This window comes from Megalops cyprinoides, chromosome 11, assembly GCF_013368585.1.
Source record: "Megalops cyprinoides isolate fMegCyp1 chromosome 11, fMegCyp1.pri, whole genome shotgun sequence".
Lineage (NCBI taxonomy): Eukaryota > Metazoa > Chordata > Actinopteri > Elopiformes > Megalopidae > Megalops > Megalops cyprinoides.
In genome coordinates, this window is record NC_050593.1 from 18,444,023 (window position 1) to 18,464,614 (window position 20,592).

The 20,592-nt window shown below is 42.5% G+C and overlaps 1 protein-coding gene across 3 annotated transcripts; it reads left to right on the forward strand.

Moving 5' to 3' along the window:
- The first annotated feature begins 513 nt into the window (after positions 1–513).
- On the forward strand, positions 514–10,991 carry LOC118785986 (ETS translocation variant 5-like). Of its 3 annotated transcripts, none has more exons than XM_036540974.1 (13): positions 514–654; positions 2,401–2,539; positions 2,934–3,021; positions 3,357–3,404; positions 4,574–4,624; positions 6,147–6,270; positions 6,368–6,631; positions 6,902–7,188; positions 8,973–9,035; positions 9,403–9,471; positions 9,757–9,926; positions 10,043–10,144; positions 10,381–10,991. In XM_036540974.1, the coding sequence occupies exons 2-13, from the start codon at positions 2,492–2,494 to the stop codon at positions 10,609–10,611; spliced, it is 1,545 nt and encodes a 514-aa protein (XP_036396867.1). In that variant the 5' UTR covers positions 514–654; positions 2,401–2,491; the 3' UTR covers positions 10,612–10,991. The 3 variants fall into 3 exon arrangements, with proteins under 3 accessions (XP_036396867.1, XP_036396864.1, XP_036396865.1); XM_036540971.1 differs by having other exon boundaries at positions 576–654; positions 2,454–2,539; XM_036540972.1 differs by having other exon boundaries at positions 576–654; positions 2,454–2,539; positions 2,937–3,021.
- The last annotated feature ends 9,601 nt before the right edge of the window (positions 10,992–20,592 follow it).

Sequence of the window (20,592 nt, forward strand, 5' to 3'; positions counted from 1 at the left end):
GCTGTGTGAAAATGTGGATTATCTGTTTCTGTCATTAGAAAATCGTTTAAGGGAAATTATCAGCATACTTATATTTACTTCCTAAGGGACATAATTTTACCGTTAAATTACAGCTGAAAGCTGGCTGTGTGTCACACCACTTTTTCACTTGTTTCAGTTACTTTTGATTAGATGTGTAGCATGCACGTCATGTGGAACTGTGAAAAAGATTTAAACAAAGCCCAACCTAGTTTGACTGAACCAGATGCAACTATTTTACTACTACTTTGCATGGACGCCTAGCTCTTTAAATGCCGCTGCACGCTATTGTTAGGAAACATCTAATCATGAATGAAACCAGTCAACCTCAAAGTAAGCCTGACCCACTCCGCGATTGGTCTTCGGCCGGTTCCTGCATAATTTAGCACTTTACAAAGACCCATTGGCTGATAATTCTGAATGGCATATTGCATAAGCCAATGAGTGTGTACTTCAGCGGTCCTCACGAGGCTCAGGGTTCTGCCTGCAGTTCATTGAGAAAAACCCCATTCAGGTTTTGAGAGTCGAAGAGAACGCATCAGTTCATCATTGGGAAGAGAAACGTGTGGCTTTGCTTGGAATTTACGAGCATCACATCCTTACAGTCGTTCAGGAAAAGCATATAATACCGACCGGGTGAGTCTCATGATATGTAAATAGTATTCGCAAAATGAAATGATGAAACAATTTGACTACAAGCAAATTCTTGGATTTTGATAAAGTTATCCCAACTAACAACTGCAAATTAAGATAGCTGTCAACCTATCGCTTCAGCGAAAGTGAACGCCATTTTCTCCAAGTGCACATTTACTTTGGCAACCATTTTCTACTGCTTTGCATCGTGCTTCTGTTGTTTGTAATAGGAAGAGAGATTGTCTTGGACTGTGCCTTATCTAATCTCTTGTGCATATATTGTCTTCGTGTAGTTAGCGGGGTCAATCGAGCTGAGATCGTCCATCTCTCCCCCCCCCCCCCCCCCCCCTCCCCTTTCGTGTACGAATCGAGTTTAACTTCAATGAGGAAAAACAAGAACCTGAGCCGGGAGGTGGAGATGTCGCATTTGATTTTTTTCTTCGTGAACAGCAGCTACAGTGAGATGTTTAACCCCTTACTGTGCTGCAGTGAAGCAGCGTTTTATCTTCATGAGCTCAGATGGAGTCAATGGTGTAATAATGTTCTTAAGTTATAAAAAGTACCCATATGCAGTTTTGAGATATTCGTAATACGTATTGCAGTATCCAGAATCGGTTCAAGTTAAAGTACTGGCATGTAACAGTTGATTTTTCTGCGGTTAACTAAAAGTAATCCTGGGTGCTTTCTGGCAGTGGTTAGCCTTTTAGTTTTTTTCTTTCCTAAGGAGCGACCATTTAAGAAGGAGTACAGCTGAACTGGATACACTTTACAGTACTCGATGACACTTGATCAAACGTTTACGATGCTTTCTGAAGTCACACTCTTTGCTGCATGTTTGGTGTAGGTACTGATGGTTAGTGGCAAAACACGTTTCTGAGAAATGTAACAACATCATCAAATTAGCCTAGTAAATAACAGGCCATATGTGTTGGTCACATGCATGAGTTAGTGCGACTATTGAGGAGAGATGGAACGGAATATTTCCCGTTTTTATATTATATCTTTTGGGTGTCTGTCACTCCGTGAATGGCGTGGAGTTCTCTGTCCGTCGTCCATTAAGAGCTCGAATCGGGTGACTCTTAAGTGACTCACTGCGCTAGCGTGCCTGTTTCAGGGCTACCCAGGCGTAAGACTCCGCAAATCTGTGCGCAGCTGTAGGTCCAGTTTTGTGTGCCTTTGAAAGCGCATTGATGCTCTATATTCCTTCAAGGTAGTCTTCCCGGGGTAGGGCTGATGCGATACTACAAACAATCCGTTTCCTAGCACTGCAGCATGTTTAAGCAGAGGCTCGTGTAAGCTTTCGCATCCCTTCCAAGTTCCAAGTTACCCATGAATTTCCCTTGTTTACAGTTCTGCTGTTTTCCGGTGCTCGGAGTACTCGTGCTGTTGCGCAGTCTCTATGCTTACATTACAACATTTCGAATTGGCTTCCTATGGCCACAAAAGCCATATCAGTATTGTTTCCTCTGTACCGGCTGTTGTTCTGTGTTATGATTGCAAGCGTAAGCAAGTAGCACAGATGGCTAGCCGTGCTTATCTGAGGTTTACATCTGTCAGGTAATCGTTCGTTGGCATTCTGAGCTGTATCATCCCTGGACACTCAGTAGCACACGACAAAGCACTTTCTAACAAATCACTGGCTAGACTGTTACTGCTGTGCGTGAAGCTGGCTATTTTCATGTGAGGTGAGGGAGAAACCGCTGGCTAAGACTCGGAAAGAGGAATTTACTCGTGTGCAACTTTTCTCAGCTGGCTGTGGAAACAGCAGACGCACCGACACCCCCTCTCTCGGCTTCTTTCAGCATCACCCCTGTCTGGAAAGTACAGAGGGCCAGGCACCATGGATGGATTTTATGATCAGCAAGTCCCCTTCTTGGCCCCCCTCAATGTAAGTATTGCTGGAAGTTGCCTTCTTGTGCCCCCCTCAGTTTAAGTTGGTGCAGGTTCTTGCCCCAACCCATCCATTCAATGTCAACCTACCCTTACATTATCATCTTTTCCATGTCAGTAATGTGTACTTCTAGATAAGTGAAATTTTTGTCCATGTTCCATCAAGGACTTATTCTAGAACACATAATCAAATATTCCTTTTATAGATACTAAAGAAGGGTTATACATTAAAGGACTGATTCTTGGTGACATTCCTAAGTTGTGTTATATTCAGGCTGTGCTTTGTATTATTATAAGCAATGTAGGCCTATATGATATGTGTGTCAGTCTGAAATTAGTGTGTGATTAAGAATGAGGCAAATGAATGTGTCCCTATTGTTGTCATTTTATAGCAGAAATCCCATGTGATAGAGACCAGCAGACCATTCAATGACAGGAAAAGGAAGTTTGTGGACACTGAGCTTGCGCATGACACAGAGGGTAATTACATCTTTTTACTTTGCTGTTTTCTCTGGCCAAATCAGCACCACTGACCAAACACAGCCTACCACCTGTGCTGAAACAGTAAACTCATCAAAGCCCACTTCCCCTTGGGTGTCCACAAACCCTGTCAAATTGTGGGAAGTGATCCTGTCTTCGGTTGAATTAAATGTCATGGGACAACACTGTCATTGAATAAACTTGTGCTGATCTGAGAGTTTGCTATGTGTTTCTGGTACCTTTTCTGTCTGTTCTGAGCTGAGCATTGATTCACAGTGCTGGACTGAGACAGTTATGCCCCCTGTAACCTCCTGCTGTTGCTTCCCTTTCTGCAGAACTCTTCCAGGACCTCAGTCAGTTGCAAGAGATCTGGATTGCAGAAGGTCGGTTTTCTCTTCATGTTTTATCCAAAGCCCCTTCCATCAGTGTACAATGATTTGAATAATTCTGTTTTCCTGAGTTAAGCTTGGTTTACTCTCTGTTCCACCTGTTTTGTCTTCGGCTTTTTCTCACTACTTGCTCTCAGCACAAAAAGAATAGTCCAGACCTGCTAAAATGGATGAGAAAGGAATTTTTCAACACAGATAGATCATCTTCTGCATAGGACATGGAAAATTCAGTACCCTGCAATGACTGTTAATTGGTTTCCCTCTGTCTTTGGTATATGTACAGTTTAAACAACCACACCCCACCTGCTATTCACGGAGCACATTTATGTGACGCAGACTGAAAACAGTTTCCATTGTTCCTACTGTTCCCCCTAAAACACTTTATCTGCAACTTTCCAAGCATTTAGAGAGCAAGCATATACTTTCAATTAATGTCCATTCAATTAAGTCTGTAGATAGTATGCAGGGAGGGAGAGGGCTGGTTAATGTTTGACTTGCGCATGGAGTTTGCACTACTTTTATTTTCTCTAAACGGGTACTAGGGGAAACCATGAATATTTCAGAGATATAATTGAGCAACTCCACTAATGACAAATGTGCCTCCTATCTCCGCAGGTCGTTTTATTGGCAGGAAACTTTGATTCCATGTAAAGTGCAAACTCATTATAAAAAGGCTCCTGGAGTGGTTTTGAGAAAAATAATTCCTGGGAAACAATTTATGAGTCTTCCATGAGAGCCATTGACTAAGCCTGCTTCTTGGAATGTCCAACTATACACTTTTCCTGGGGTTTATATCCTTGACTTTGTTCAGGAAGGTTGATGATTAACCTTAAGTACCCTTGAAAAGACAAAAAAAAACATATGACCTGTTTGATTGAAGACAGCAGAGATGTGTACTGTGACAGAGGAATATTCCATTTTCTTCCATGTGTTGTCCAATGCTTTCTCAGAAACTTCTGTGACATTGTCACCCCTATGACAGATGGGCCCATGGATGCTGGGATACTGGTGTTGTTGACTGTGCATGCTCCACTGTTTCAGTGGAGTCAAAGCTCTGTGTGCTTAAAGTGCTACATCTGTAGGGCATTATTTACACTCACTCTCTCTCTTTCTCTCTCTCTCTCTCTCTCTCTCTCATATACACACACACACCGCCCCCACAGCCCAGGTACCTGATGACGAACAGTTTGTCCCAGATTTCCAGTCGGATAACCGTGAGTACCAGAGATTCATTATTTACTTTGTGTGTGGGTGGTTGGGGGAGATTCAGTGAGAGGAGGAGGCAGCCAGCATAGTTTTTAATCTTATAGAGAGTTTTATATTCATCCCTTTCTCAGATCTCACTCACAGATGAGCTCAGCTGAACAAGAGACAGAAGGGACAGGACTCATAACACAAAGTGCGGGTTTGGTTTCCATGTGGGGTACTGCTGTTGTACCCTTTAACAAGATACTATTCCACAGTTTTTTTTTTAAATAGATAGCATGTAAAATGTAAGTCTGCCTGAGTCAGAACATCTGTCAAGCAAGCAATTGAATGTAACATGCAGATGTATCCTGTGGGGCAGACTGATGAGGTATAATAGTTCATTAATTTTAGCTGAGGGGATGTTGAACAAACCATTCCTCTCCAGAGGCAGTAGCACACAGGTATTCTTCCTTCTGTGGGAATGCTGTGCAGTCAGTTTTTTTTAAAAAAACTGCCCTCTGTGTACTGGCAAAGAGCTCTTGTTGATTCCTCAGAGGTGGTTGAATTTGAGCAGAGCTAAGCTGAGTTGAGCTGGATGAACTAATTCTATTGCAATGCCTGATGGAAAGGCATGTCCTCCCTCTGATAGTGTAACAGCAGTCTCATTGTAACACTGTCCTTTTGTCCTGTTCTAGTCCTAGTCTCCAGCTTTCAACACTTCCACATGCAGATCTCTCAACCTCCCACCGCACATGTGCACAAACACGCACACAGACATATGAAAACCATATAGTCGTTACCATTTCCCCCTTCTGGCTGTCCAGGTTCCAGTGGTAAGGGGTAGGGCTGATAACTTAAAGGTTGGTGGTTCAGTTCCCTGCTGGGGCACTGTTGTTGAACTCTTGGGAAAGGTACTTAAACCAGAATTGCCTCAGTAAATAGCCAGCTGTATAAATAGATAAAATCTATTGTATGTACAGGTGTATGTACAGGTGTTATAACCTATGTAAGTCACCTGGATAAGAGCCTCTGTTAAACAGATAAAATGTAATGTGTATGTAATCCCAGTCTTTACTGTTGCTGGACTCTCACAGGGAAGATTTATCCAAAGCCCTTGTTTTAAGCACAGGAAGCTGAACACAACACTCTGTGTGGCCTCCCCGGATGCTGGTGCTGATTAGTCAGTCTATGGGAGTTCTGCACTCCTCCAGCCATTATTACAGAATGGGAAATATGGGAGCTGGAGAGCTCTGGGTGAGCCTAGCCAGTGGTTAAAGCACAGGGAGGAGCAAATCATTGAGAATAATTGAACAGAGCTGCATGGATTCAGGAGTGTCCACAGATGAATAATGGAAATTAGGAGGAGACCTCTGAGGGCATATTTTAGTGCATCCTACCAGTCTATGGAGACACAATTACCTACTGTGGAAAGTGATCCCATTTCCATGCAATACACATGAACAGGCTTATAGAGACCACTTTGCACCAGTTGTGATGGGTTTGATAGTTTGTATCTTTTAATGCCCCCTCACCCATTTATGTCCGCAGTGATGTTCCATGGCCCCCCATCTACCAAGATTAAGCGAGAGCTGAACCCCTCTGAAGACCTGCCCCCCTGCGGCCAGGACCAAACCCTTATGCCCTATGGAGAGAAGTGCCTCTTCAGCTACAGGTACACTGCACATTGCAAGTGTCCAGCAATCAGAATGTGAGACAGGCCCTCAGTTAGCATACGATAACCTGTCCTTTTCGCCTTTTCATCTTTGCAGTGCCTGTGACAGGAAGCCTGCCGTTGGGTTCAAGCCACTGACTCCTCCCTCTACACCTATCTCACCGTGCAGCTCCACCCACACTACAGGCACACACCTGCTCTGTGACCAAGCCCCTCCCACATGCCCATCCCAGACAGCCACACCACACCCTCTCCATGGACAGGCTGCAGTTCCTAGCTCCACAAATAGACAGAGCACACCCTTTGTGGTGCCACACCCACCCCTCACTCACTCAGCAACTGCCTACAGCGTTGAACACAGGTAAGTGGGTCCCACCAGCTAGGCTAAAATGTCTCACAAATGACCTGATCTGTATGTATTGACGGTTGGCACTAAAGAACCTAATTTAGAGTCTGCCCATTGAGGTCTGAATCCCTCAGTTTTCAATGTTTTTCCCCCAACACGCATTGTGTTGCAGCTTTTGTTGCTGAAATTTCTGTACTCTGAATGTAATTGCTTGTTTTCCATGGCTGAAACACAGAGTTGTATCGCCAAATGTTAGTGACACTTTCCCTCCTCCCAACTCCCCAGGATTCATCGACAGCTTTCGGAGCCCTGCCTACCTTTTCCCCCCTCTGAGGCCCAGAGGCACACCCCCTTCCCACCTCAGGCACCCAGCACCGCAACCCAGGACAGGCGCCCACCCTACCACCGCCAACTGTCGGAGCCCCTCGTCCCTGCACCATCACAGGGCTTCAAACAGGAGGCACTGAATCCCCGCTGTGCCGCGCAGAGCACCCCCATCATGGGCCCCCCACAGCCTGCCCTGCACCCGCTGGCCATCAAACAGGAGCCCCAGGACTTCTGCTTCGACTCAGGTGAGTTGAAGGTGGAGCCATCTTAAAGAGAGCAACAGCAGCTGGTGTGACCTGCAATAAAGCCAGTCAAGTCTGTCAGTTGCTAATATTTACACACTGAGTAGTCCAGTTTTCTGGCATGTGAGAGTATGCATTGAGAGTAGGTACCTGGTGCTTTCATACTGGGGAGGGGGGGCGAAAGGTGTTGATATACACAATGGGAGTCAATGCAAGATTATAGCACACTCTGAACAGCGAGCGCCAGCTAGCATCTTACCCAGACACCCCCTAACATCTAACTGCTGCCTTCCTGAGAGAGGTTGACAGTGATGCAATTAATCAAGAGCAGCAGCCTGGAATGAGACAGACTTTTAAACAAACTTCTCAAACCACGGATTTGCTGAGTCATCTTCCCTGTTTGTTTTTATACTGGCTAGCTCTGAGGTCAGCGCCAAAACTGTGGGATTATAACTTTTTTTCAGACCCAGTAGGTTTCCTAGAAGGTATTCTTATCTGGAGTAACTTGCACAGTTTGCATTTTTTATATGTTATCTGTTTGTACAGCTGGATATTTACTGAAATAATTCAGGTTAAGTACCTTGCCTGAGGGTGCAACACCAGGGCCGTACCAAGGAATCAATCTGACAGCCTTTGGGTTACGATGTTGGGACAGATTTGTGACACAGCTGCATTGCAGTCTATTATAGCTGCCTTGCTAGATAGCTATAGGCTACAGGCTATTTTGGGACACCCAGTCATTCTTAAACTGAAATAAGTCAGCCAGTATATGAGAACATCCTAGCCTGAGATGGAGCTTAACAATTACACAATAGCAATGGTGCTGTAATTAAAACAGTATATGCACAAGCTCGCATGATATTGTGAAATCACTACCAGCCCACCCAGCCCAGCCCATCTTCATGCGCATGTGGCTCCAGCCTCCTTCTGTTCTCACCCAATAGGTCAGCCCCATCATCTCCCCTCCCCCCTCACTGGGTCAGGCTGCCGTCCCTGTCTCTCTCATCCTCTCAGCCTCATCGAGTGGGTGGTGATGTAACATCAAATCCGCTTAGACTCCAGCAGCCTATAAATACCCGTGTCAGCATAAAAGATCTGTGTGCATGCATGCCTGTGTGTGTGCACGTACAGGGGTACAGATGGTGTGTTCATGCATTATACAGTCCCTGAGCCAGAATTTCACAGCGGTCCGCAGAAACCAGAGGGGGTGCTGCCAAAGTGACAGCAGATGAAGTAATTGGTTCTGGGAGGCTCTTGGCAGGGTTTGGGGGGATACAGAAAAGGGGTAGCCCCCCACCCCCTGTTAAGAAGTTGATTGTTTTAATATTGGATGGTAAACTCCTTATTGTGTTGGCGGCATATGTTCAGTAGTGTGTATGCATGAGCTGATCAGGCCTCCCACAGGTGTGGGGGTGGGGCCTCTCTGGCCTGGCTGCGTCAGAGCCTGTTGTGTAAGCACAGCTGGTTGACAGCTGGAGATCCTACTATCAGCCATGCCAGCGGGGGAAAAACAGCTTTAATTAGCGGTGGAAGAACCCACAGTGATGTGAAATTATATGTGGATGGACTGCGATTACATTTCTACAGGATGGGATATGGAATTCCAGTGTACCATTACAAAAAATTGAATTTTTCAAATCAAAACAGATTTGCTCTGTGAATTCAAAATTTCAGCCTGCATTAAATATCAACCATCAACCATATGACAAGCAAGGATGTGGGAGTGAATTACTTTGTTTGGAGAGGTCGGACAGTGCCATGACAGTACGTCCTCACTTGTTTTACAGAAGTGCCTAACTGTCAGCCCACGTTTAGGAGGGCCACCAGCATCTATCAGAGCGGCAATGACAGTAAGTGATTAAACTGCTTTATCTATTTGGGGGAACTAGTTAAGTACTCTCAGGTTTAGATAGAAGTGGAAGCTTCAGCATTTTAGTTTCAATCAGTTGTCTGAGCTGATAAAATTCATACTGGCACAGTATGAATGGAACAGAGTTGAGATAATGCCTATCAGACTGTATATCTAGTCAATTGGTTCCTCTTTAGTTTTTCATATGCACAAGTTTCAAATTCCAGTACATGATATAAGAAGCAGGTCATTTTTCACTGCTGGGAAAGAGCTGAATTGCTTGGAAAGTAATTCTGTCCCAGTGGAAAAACCTTTCCCTAAAATCCACTCTGACTTACCAGCTCCACCCCCTCTCTCACGTTCTGCAGGCTTCGCCCTTGACAGAGAGTCACAGCTGTACTATGACGATGCCTGCGTGGTTCCTGAGAAACTGGAAGGTGGGTCCAATGCAGGGCTGTCCAGTCCCTCTCTATCAGGAAATTAGTCCAGAACAGGACACCTCAGATCAGCAGCACTGTATTTCATGGGGTACCCTCCCTGGTCTGTTAGAGGCTGTGTCTCAAAAGCAATACTAAACCCTGAACAGACTTTAGTGACGTTATTTCATAATATATACGTGCACTCACCATTAGGATAGCGTTGACTGAAATGTGCATTGCATCTGTATGCCTATATAGTGCTGAAAACCTCAATCTGTATCTGTGCCCCTCTCTCCCACACAGGAAAAGTGAAGCAGGAGCCCTGCGTGTACCGCGAAGGGACCCCCTTTCAGCGCCGTGGCTCCTTGCAGCTCTGGCAGTTCCTGGTCACTCTGTTGGATGACCCGGCTAACGGTCACTTCATTGCCTGGACCGGTCGTGGCATGGAGTTCAAACTCATCGAGCCTGAGGAGGTTAGTTCTGCTGACCTTTAACCTGGGATCTGTCGCATTCCAGGCCTTGAACATATGCGTGGTGGAGGAACACGTGTGTTTGTGTGTCTCTGAGTCCTTCTAACTCTGTGTTTCAGGTGGCCCGTCGCTGGGGTGTCCAGAAGAATAGGCCAGCCATGAACTATGACAAGCTGAGCCGCTCCCTGCGCTACTACTATGAGAAGGGCATAATGCAGAAGGTAAAGCAGGCTCATTTTCAAACAATATGCAGAACAATACAGCAGGGTCACATTCTGGCATCATACAGAACGATTTAATGGGGACACGCTTTGGCATTATGCAGAATGATATAGCAGGATCACTTTCATGCACTGTTTAGAAGGTACAGGGTCACATGACTGGGCTAGTCATAGAGCAGCAGGCACCGCACAGGAGCAAACTCTTACAGCTTCCTCTTTCTTTCTTGGTTGTTCAGGTTGCTGGGGAGAGGTACGTCTATAAGTTTGTCTGCGATCCAGAGGCCCTGCTCTCCATGGCCTTCTCTGACAGCCAGAGGCCCAGTGTGAAAGCTGACCCGGACGTGCTCGCCGGTTCTGAGGAAGACACCCTGCCCCTGTCCCACTATGATGAGAACACCCCCTACCTGCCAGATGGGGGGGAGCAGGGCATGACGGGACTCCCATTCCTTGGTGGCTATGTGTACTGACTCCCTCCTCAGCTCCACATCCCTGTCCCTGAACTTACCCCAGAGTGCAAAATGCTGGCTGGGACGCTGCCTAATCTCTCCTCTACTGACTTAAGGACCGCTTCCATATTCACATCTGGGACCAGGGAGGTACGGACAGACTCGTCTGCAATAGCTCTGCCCCTTTCTCAGAAGAAAAGAAAACGGCCTCTGTTGTTTTAGAAATAGGACCGAGGGTGGGAGCTTACAGCACTGGGAGACTGACACATTTTTCGGTATGGACTGCAAGAACTGTAGCAAATCTGTACTGACAATCTTTTTCTAAAAGAGCTTAGTATATAAAATTATGACCTTACAGAGAAAATCAAAATGCAACAATATTCTGTAGTTGCCTTTTTTGTCACCAGTTATTTTTGTTTCTCTAAATTTGTAAAAAAAAAAAAAAAAAGAAAGAAAACAATATAAAACATAAATGAAAAGGGCTTTATTTTGCAAAAAAAAATCAGATCTATATATTTATTTGGTCAGGAAATGATTTCTAAAAATTGAATTTTGTGTAAATATGGTTTATGTGTAATGACAGTTGTGGTTTGGGTGTAGGCTTAGACATTCAGCCAGCCAATCAGTCATGGTACTTTTTTGGAGCAGGATTGTTGTGTCCAGGAGCTTGATGGTTTTTTTTATTATTCTTTTGGTTTTACTCACTACAGTTATTGCAAAGTAGAGAGCTTTTGGGTACTTTTGTGCTGGGCTGAGGACAATTCCTTGAACTGTCAGCAATGGCCCGGTCACGTCCTCTCAACATCAGTCATGTAGTTCTGCCTTCTGAGCTGCCAGTTTTAGTGCTTTCACCGTGTTCTGAAGCTCTCGGAAGGATGTTCTCTCTTACCAACCTCCACATACGCAGCTACACATTGTGAGGTCTTCTCTGTGATAGCACTGAGCTACACAACTCCAACAGAGGGAGTGAAATTTCTGGAACAGTCCGTTTTTCCCCTTTCTCTCTTCCGTTTTAATGTGAGCAATCTCAAAAGGGATGCACATGAAAGTATTTTTGATTTGATAAATATACAAAAGTACACATTGTAAAGATAGCTTTGTGTTTTGTAGGCTGTTTTATTTGGAATAAGAGCTTAATGTTTGTTTGATACTACACTCCTGTGAGGTTTTGGTAAAATGTGCTGTCGGGACTTGCATGCCAAATCCTCTGCAGCTCTGCCCCCTCTCCACCCCCCCTCCCACTGGACTCAACTCCGCACCCTCTGGACTCCAGGGAGGTCACTGCTTCTGCCTGCATGGTACATCCAGTCAGCTGACCGCACTATCTCTTTACATTGGACAAGAAGAAATCTTTCTCTGCATTTGTAAATGGAGTTGGGAATTTTTCTTAAAGTAAAAAAAGATAAACTTGTATAAATACATATATTTTTGCAATGTCTGTATTGGTTTTATTTATTATATATAAGCTGTATAGTTCTACCTATTTCAAATATCTCAAACCCTTTGTAATTGCAGAGTAGTGGATGACATTGTTGGGGCCAAGGTCTGCTCCTTGGTCAGAGTCTCTTATGTTGATGGGCGTGTCCTGTTGCCAGAGGAAGCATGTCCTATCTGGGATTGTCTGCACCTCCCTTTGCCCATCACACGGTTTAGTTGACACTACATAATAAACTTTCCCCTCTGCTTCACACTCGGTGATCTCTGCTGTTCTTTCCTTTACTTCCTATCAGCTGACAGACTGCTCTGGTACTTCCTATTGAGACTACACCAGTTAGTCACAGGTTAATGGCAGATATATATATATACTGATCCCTTGTATCAACAAGGTTGTAATAACAGATTGTTAGAATGAGGGATGGGAGGCAGGCGGAAAGCAATGTGGCACTGTGGTATACAGTCATTACGCATGAGAGCAGAACCAGAGTGGTTGTGTTTCAGATCGATTTCTCGTTTTATATAGCTACTCTTCATGAACTGAAGGAATTTGTCACTGGTTTCTTTGAGTTCACCATGAGGGATGCTGTTAGACAACATATTTGAGTTTCCTCCACTGTTTTACTGGGTTAATGTTTCATTATTATGTTCTACACAAATTTTTTGGCATCTTCCTATTGATCAGTGACTAAGTTGTTGAAACAAGCTGCAACTGTAACGTGGGAAGAACGTCATTCTGTTCCCACTGTGTGTATTAAATATTTCAAATGGGTTCATGCATAATATATTGTTGGGGGTTATATTGTGCTGTAGCTAAGTTTAATTGTTGCATAGACAAATAATTCATGTAGTTCTACTTGGGTGCATTTAAGGATTAGTAAGATTTTAGTGTTTTTGGTTTCTCTTCACCAACTTTAAGTTAATATAAAGCATGTTGTAATTTATGTCTTATCAAAAACATTAACAGTATTAAGGCTGGCAATGTCAAAGTCTATGTCCAGTCATAAGTCATTGGCAGATTTCAGAGAAGAACTGTAGCAAGAATAGATTCACCAAGTGGGTTAAACTCCTTTGAATGATTTTCAAATATTTGTTATAGAATTTTCCTTTTGCAGAGGTCCACACAGGACATGTATTTAAATTTCTCTGTGGGTGACATATGAGTTGTGAATCCAACATGACAGTGAAGTATACAATATATTCAACCAGGCATTGATTAGATGTGCAGATTGATCACTGTGAAAGTCATCTGAAAGTTAACCAATAAATCCATACATTAATCAACTAATGCCAATGGACATAGTCAGCTGACAGCCTTAATTAACTGCATGAGAATCCACTCTGATATCAGCTTTTTACCTCACACACATAAATGGCTAGGCTCGGGTAGTTACTGCAATGAGGCGATGGTGGATGTATCTTCTCCTTCACCACAGTTTTATAGACCTTACATTTGAAACTGTACTATGTACCACATTTTGAGTTTGAGCAGCTGAATTTGTGTACATCTCATAAATCTGTGGGTATGCTGCTGTTTGACAGACAAGTGTGACTACCACCAGACCCAGTAGATTCCCACAGCAGATGAGAGGTATAATTTCCAATTACAAATGAATGCCTTTTTGGAACTGTTGGCGAGTCACAACATTATGCACATTGAGCACTCGGAGTGTGCCGAGTTTCATAGGAACACCAGGCGTGTCGCAATACTCATGCTTTTGCATTCGGTATGTTGGAGTGCTAGATGCATTTGTGCATTTCATGTCACCACTACTCAGAGTGTTTGTGCATTTGGTCTTGTTTGTACTTGGCCGTGTGAAACCATAATCCCTCTTGATAGGGACAGATCTGTTTTCAGAGAAGAGAACTTGACATCAAGAGCATTTGGCATTTTTCCCAGAAGGTTTCCAGGTTGATCTTCAGTGCTATTGATCGGATAGGGGGAGCAGAGTTTTTGTCAATACTTTAATTTTCCAATAGGGACATGTCAGTGGACTGATGGTCTGACAGGGATTGTTTCAGCAGTGCTGTGCTCTAACATTTTATTAATAGTCTGTTGTATACTTTTTACAATTCCATCACACTGCACTCAGATGTCTATATGCACTTTGTTACAACCTAGCTACCCCTGGCTCGAATCAATTTGATTTAAAAGGCTGTAAAGGGAATAGCTGTATCTCCAAAATACCATCTTGTGAGAAACACAACAGCATAACAAAATGACCTAGCACTATGGGTGTCATGGGCCCCCAAAGAAGCCCTCTCTACCAGCTTCCTGATGAAAACAAAAAGTGTGAACAAAAGTGTTAGCCCCAATGAATGCAAACTGCTGGTCTCCCCATCTTGACTGCATTAAACCAACAGACAACAACATCTCTCTCTAATTCAAATACCTTGTCATGGTTTTTGTCTCTTTCTCCTCTTCCAGTCAGCAGTTCTATGTTATATCCTTATCTGGAAGGGAAGCTGTCTCTTGCTGTCTGATTGCATTGTGGTGTGAGCCAAAAAAAAAAAAAAGTGCACCTGATGCCACAACATAATAATAAAACAGCCATTTTTAATGCTCTACCTGCTTAGGAATATTAGGAGCAAATAATTTCTGAATATGATATCACAAGAAGACAGAAATCTCAAGTTTTTTTAACAGTTTATAACATGCTCTTCTAAAGCATGAAACACATGGGAAGAACTAACGTTTTCTAACTTAAGTCATGCTGCAGTCATGCAGGGGTTTAAAATGTTTGTTGTTTCCGCAGCGGTATCCTATTTTAATCATGTAAGATGGTGATGCATCAGATATGTCAGCGCGAAGGCAGCCGTAGCTACCATAGGACTGAAACGGTGGCTTGCTGCCTTTATCCGGTTAACAAGGTATTGTCCTGATTAGAGATGTGGACAGGTTTATAAGCTCTCTCCCTCTCTCCTTCGTGTCTCTCTCACTCTTTCTCTCTGTATGTGTGCTGCCCCTGCACCTCTGCTCTTGTTTTCCACGAGACATTACCAGTTACTGTATGTCATTTGTATGAAAGTATGGAAAACACTGGTCATTTCACCAACACTCAGCAAACTACATAACCCCTTTGAATATGTTAATGCCTTGTCAACACAGGTTACCTTCTGTTGAGCTAAAAAAAAAAAAAAAAAAGGCAGTTTGAATCCTGGAGTCTCGTGAGAGTATGAGAGCAAGGGGGGAGGGGTGAAGTGTTTGCAGGTGATTAGAGACTGATCCTGATTGCACCACCTGCTGTAACACTGCCCTCAGTCCCCTGATTTATGCAATCACCCTCCATCTCCTAGACAGCACACACGTTCTCACAATTACTGAGGGTTCAAAATATGATGAAGTGGAATATGCGCACATCTTTTTCATCAGGTTCTGAAAATATTATTGGAAGGGGTAGTGCTTTCGCATTATAATAATATTCCAATTATCATTCAAATAATATTCCAAACGTAATGTTTTATTGTGACTCGTGCTGATTGAAGTGACAGCACAAAATAAAAACCTATGGAAATGTAGGTTTAACAAGACTGCTTCTCAAATGCACACGCAACCACATTTTTAAAATTTGACCTATTTTCCCTGGGTTTCAGTTTTTCGGAGAAGAACCTGATACACCTTTTAAAGCTGATTATTTGGGATCATTGTGACAGCATCAAGGGTAATCCTTCAAAGAATTCAAGGAAAGCCTTGATATATATATACAAACTTCTCAGTTGTCTGACTAAATCCTGATATTGGATCTTATTGATGTTAACGTTTTATACAGTTTTGTATAAAACTGGGGCATGATAGGAGTGCGCATGTGGGAGAATCTGAAATGGTATTGAGTGCAGAAGGAGCGACAGCCATCAGGATAACATATTGCATTGCTCCATCTGTTAATAACTCTCTGATAATCATAAAATTAATATTTACAACACAGTGACTGGCATCTTTGGAATGGTAATTTTATGGTAGTCTTGTTACAGCCATTTTAATGAGAGCATGAGCATCGAGTGCATTAAAATTCTGATCACAATATGAGCAGTGTTGTTATCAAATCATCTTCAGCCTTCAATAACCTCAGCGATATGATGCTGATCTAAACTTTAAAGCACTTCATTTTCATAAGCTATTTGACAAGCCAAGACCAGAAATTATTTAGCCATTGCTTTATGACACGCTGATAAAATCAAAACTAACCTAGTCTTTACTGTCTCTGAAATTACCTCTGAAAAAATTTTAATCTGTATTGGCTACCCAGTACAACAATACACAAATGAAATGCAAATCTGTTTCAACAATCATTTAAAGCATATAGTAGGCTATGAATGTGCACTATTCACAAATGCCAATGTGGACATGAGTGTCAGAAACCTATTTAGAGCTGGATACCAAAAGCAGTTCCATGATACACATAGGTTATCTTCATTTGTAACTTGCACCCATAAAGAACAAATTATTGCATCAGAAGTTTGGAACACATGAAGTGTAACTTAAGTGTCTCAGAAAATAATGTACATACGTTTCACAGCACAGCTGTGACAAGACAAAATAAGCAAAACAGAACTTGCATCTCAGTGTCTCTAGACTCTGATAAAGTCACATTACACCACACCTATCAACTCCATAGCGGGGACATAATATATACCCATACCCATAACATGCCCCAGACACAATAGGGAGACTAAAGAAGTACAACAGAGAACACTTAGCTCATGTTTACAGTAAATAGTAGGTTATGACTATCCACTTTGGAAGTAGTTGAGAAGCTGCCAAATAAAGTTGCCTACTGGTGGCTTTTAAATGACATGGGAGGGACAAAAGACCTCAAACACCAGTTCAGTTGCCTGGATTTCTGGATTTTACAAACGCAAATCATCCTCAGAAGCAAAGACTGATTAGCTCCATTATGTGGTATTAGGGTACAGTGATAAGCCAAGATGCTGCCCTCTTAACTGATTAGTGTAATGTACTGTAATGAATAGATTTCACTTTCTCAGGATTGTCTTGAGTCTCAGGGAGTGAGAACGCTTACGAGCTTGTTTCTCAAACTTCCCTCCCTTAGACGTTTCCCCTCTGTTGCCACAGAGGGGAGCCAAACTCCTAAAAACGATGTCTGTAAGCGTATGATGTACTGTATCCTCGGGGAGGACTAACACACAGCAAACAGACATAACTGTGCTCTCTTTGACCAACAAAGAAATAGAGACAAAGAGAAAATCAACTTCTTCCACCTGATCTTGCTAGACAGGGCTGGTCTAAATCTACTGCACACCCTGTAATACTGGACTTCACCAAAATCCCAGTACCTCTGCATAAAGTTGATCCAGGAGCCCACCTGCCCTCGTCTTACTAATACAGAGATAGGATCAGACATCAGCTGGAGTTTCTTTCAGAATCAAAAACTTTTAAACTACAATAAAAGGAAAGCCCAAATGAATGTTGAGGTCCCAGGAGTGCTTACAATGTCTGAAGAAGCTGGCCGATGCTGCTCACAAAAACAGAAGGATTAAAATTTACAAAAAGGGTCGAATCATTCAGTTTAAAAACAAGTCAGCAAACTAATGAACAAACCAGCCAAACTGCTAAAAGGTGAGGCTCCTTCTCACCACCTACACACCTGTATTCAATGACAGATGAAACTTATTAAATACTGGCTGGTCCAGACAGATACACACAATTCCAGAATGATAACTAACTTCTTCCCAATGCAGCACAAGGCAAGTGATTGGACTCCACTATTATCAAAGTTGTATAATGAAATTAACTTATGATCCAGAGGATCCTTACATTTTAAAAATATATATGATACAATAAAACATGAATATCTAACACCGTTTTGAAGTGAAAGGTGAACACTATCCCCTTCCTGAAATAACAAAATGAATTAACAAAATAACCAGCCCTTGCTTAAATACTTCAATAGGTATGCATCGTGGTACCATAAATATCATAAAGTGGTACTTTAAACACCATCCTCTGATTATGCTTCCTATTTGAGCAATGGGATCAGTACTTCACTATTACTGTCACTTCCATATAATTGACAATGATGACAAAAACCTATAGCATGCTAATTGAATTGCTAAAATACAAACTCAGTGTCAACGTAAAAAAAAACAATTATAACACTATATCGTGTCAGTTTTTACATCGTGGTATCATACTAACCATATGTTAGTAACTCAGTTACACTCACTACTATTAATGCATTGTAAAAGGATTGGTTGTACCTATGCATTTAGATAATACTCTTCTATTCAGCCCTGTAGATGAGAGGGGGAAGTTTGCTATTTGTGGTGTGTTGCTCACTAGAAGGTTTTTGTGGAAGGAAAATCCAGCAGCTGAGCTTTAGTGACTTCATGTTATATGCAAAGGGGCACCCTGTTCAACAGAGATGCCCTGCCTCCTGGAAGTGGAGAAAAGGAGAGAAGCAGTGTGTGACTAATTGTTCAATATATGTCTTAGGCACTGACTGAGAGTTTCCTCTCCAAACTAGGGTACCACCTTCCTCCTGGCGTCTGCCCATCACAGGAAGTGATGTCATTAAAACAGCTGTAGCAACTGCAGCACAGTAAAAGAACAGCTGTGAACAAAAGCTCCTTTATCCTCTTCTCCCCTGCAATTGTATCATTTGTGTTGGGTTAATTAAACAGTCATCACCCTGTCCAAAAAAAGACATAACTAAGGAATCCTCGTGCCTGTCTGTCTCTCTGTCTTGTCTTGTTGAGATTAGATTATGACAATTTACTGATGTGAAAGAGAGAAGATAGGTAAGTGCATAAACATTTGTAGGCACATTTGGGGGTAAGATCTGTTAAGTCTAGTGATTTCAAACACACAAACCATTGTTAAGTACTGTGCCAAATGTTATTAGCAATGATGACATGAAAGGTTACCTTTTACAGTTTGGTAAAATGAGAAGTTATGGCTTTAGTTTTAAAGGAGAGACTTGACAGCCTACCTATAAAAATGATCCATTGAACTGCCCTCAGAGATACACTAAATACAATCTCTGATAAGATAGACTAGGAGTGGGAAAAAATGTATTGCAAGTAGGGAGGATCCTGTATAAGGCCCCACATTGGAATAGGGTAGTGGAGACTGCAGTGGAGTATGCTGAATGCTCTTATTAGTTTCCTGCCACAGATGGATTCATTTTTTTCATGATCAGATGGATGGGTTTTGAGCTGTGTGACACCTTAGTCATTTTGGGGTGGAATGGCAAGGATCAAGATGTATGGCAACTGGCAAACTTTGTGTTTGGTTAAAAGGATTGAAAATAAAATTTCTCAGTTTTTCCTTTCAGCATTACTTGCCATTTACGAGTCCTCAGTGAGGATTAAAATTTCTTCCGTCTCGCTACCCTCATTGGCTGAGACTGGCCACAGTAGCAGAAGTGTGTAGTTTCAGTTCATCGTCTTTTCGTTGTCTGTCTATAGGCGGTGTACTGGTACATTGGTCTCCTTGGCAGTTTATGGATGTACTCAAAGATAAAATCATGTATTTTCTGCTTCCGCTCAAAAATAATTTAACCCAGAGTATTACCGGCAATTGTAGTACCATAGGCAAAGCAAGTTTTAAGTAGGTTCATCGTTCACCTCCTTTCTTGGAGGTGCTGACACAAAAGAACAAGGAATTATAATGTACAGTATAGTGGAAACGCAATTACTCTAGCAACAAGCCAACTATTTATCATCTGACCATACTGCAGCGGAACTACTTTCTTATGTTTCCCATGTGTTTGCGTACTCCTCGCCATCCTTGCCAGAAAGACATTGTCCCTCTGAATAGGTAAACGTTGCGAATGGTGCTGACACCTTTGCTAGTCCATTTTCAGCATGCCATCTAGTATCCAATGACGGCCCATTTTAAGTTTACGATTATTGGCGTTAAGGATGAGATTCAATCAACGTTTGTCCGTTGAAAAAAAACTAGTGTTAGTGTACTTTAATTCTTCACTGACATGCTTAACAGGACTTCATCGATCACCCACATGAATTAAATTGTGCTCAACGCATTAATTAATTTACACTGGGGAAGTTAAAGCCAAGTTTTAGTTGAATCCGAGCTTTAGCTGCTAACGATAATCATGTTTTATTTATGAAATGGCTTTGGAAATTCATAGCCTAATACCCTGAAAGCCGTGGTGGATTGCAATCCTTGCCAGACCAGTGGAGGTATCTGTTTGAAATGATGCTATGACGTGCTGACATCCGTGTTCCTCTTTATTTCTACTTTGGCTTATTTCCCTGTATTCATTGAGTCAGGCATTCTTGGGAAAAACCATGCTGTAAAACTTACAGTAATCGAAAAGATCCAAGCCAGACAGAACAGACCAGCGAACTGAGTACAATAAATGCTTTGAGAACAATAGTGACTCATGTTCTGATAGCTTAAGGGGAAACATAATCTAATTTTACGGTGAAACATTACCACAACTAACATGAGTATTTGTGGCTTATTTACACTATATCCCCAGTGCTCGTTTACGCAATTTCGATTTCATGACATATAATCCTTACTTTTTTGTATTTTTAAATTGGTATGCTTTGGGAGCTTAAAGGATGCATGTGCATCCA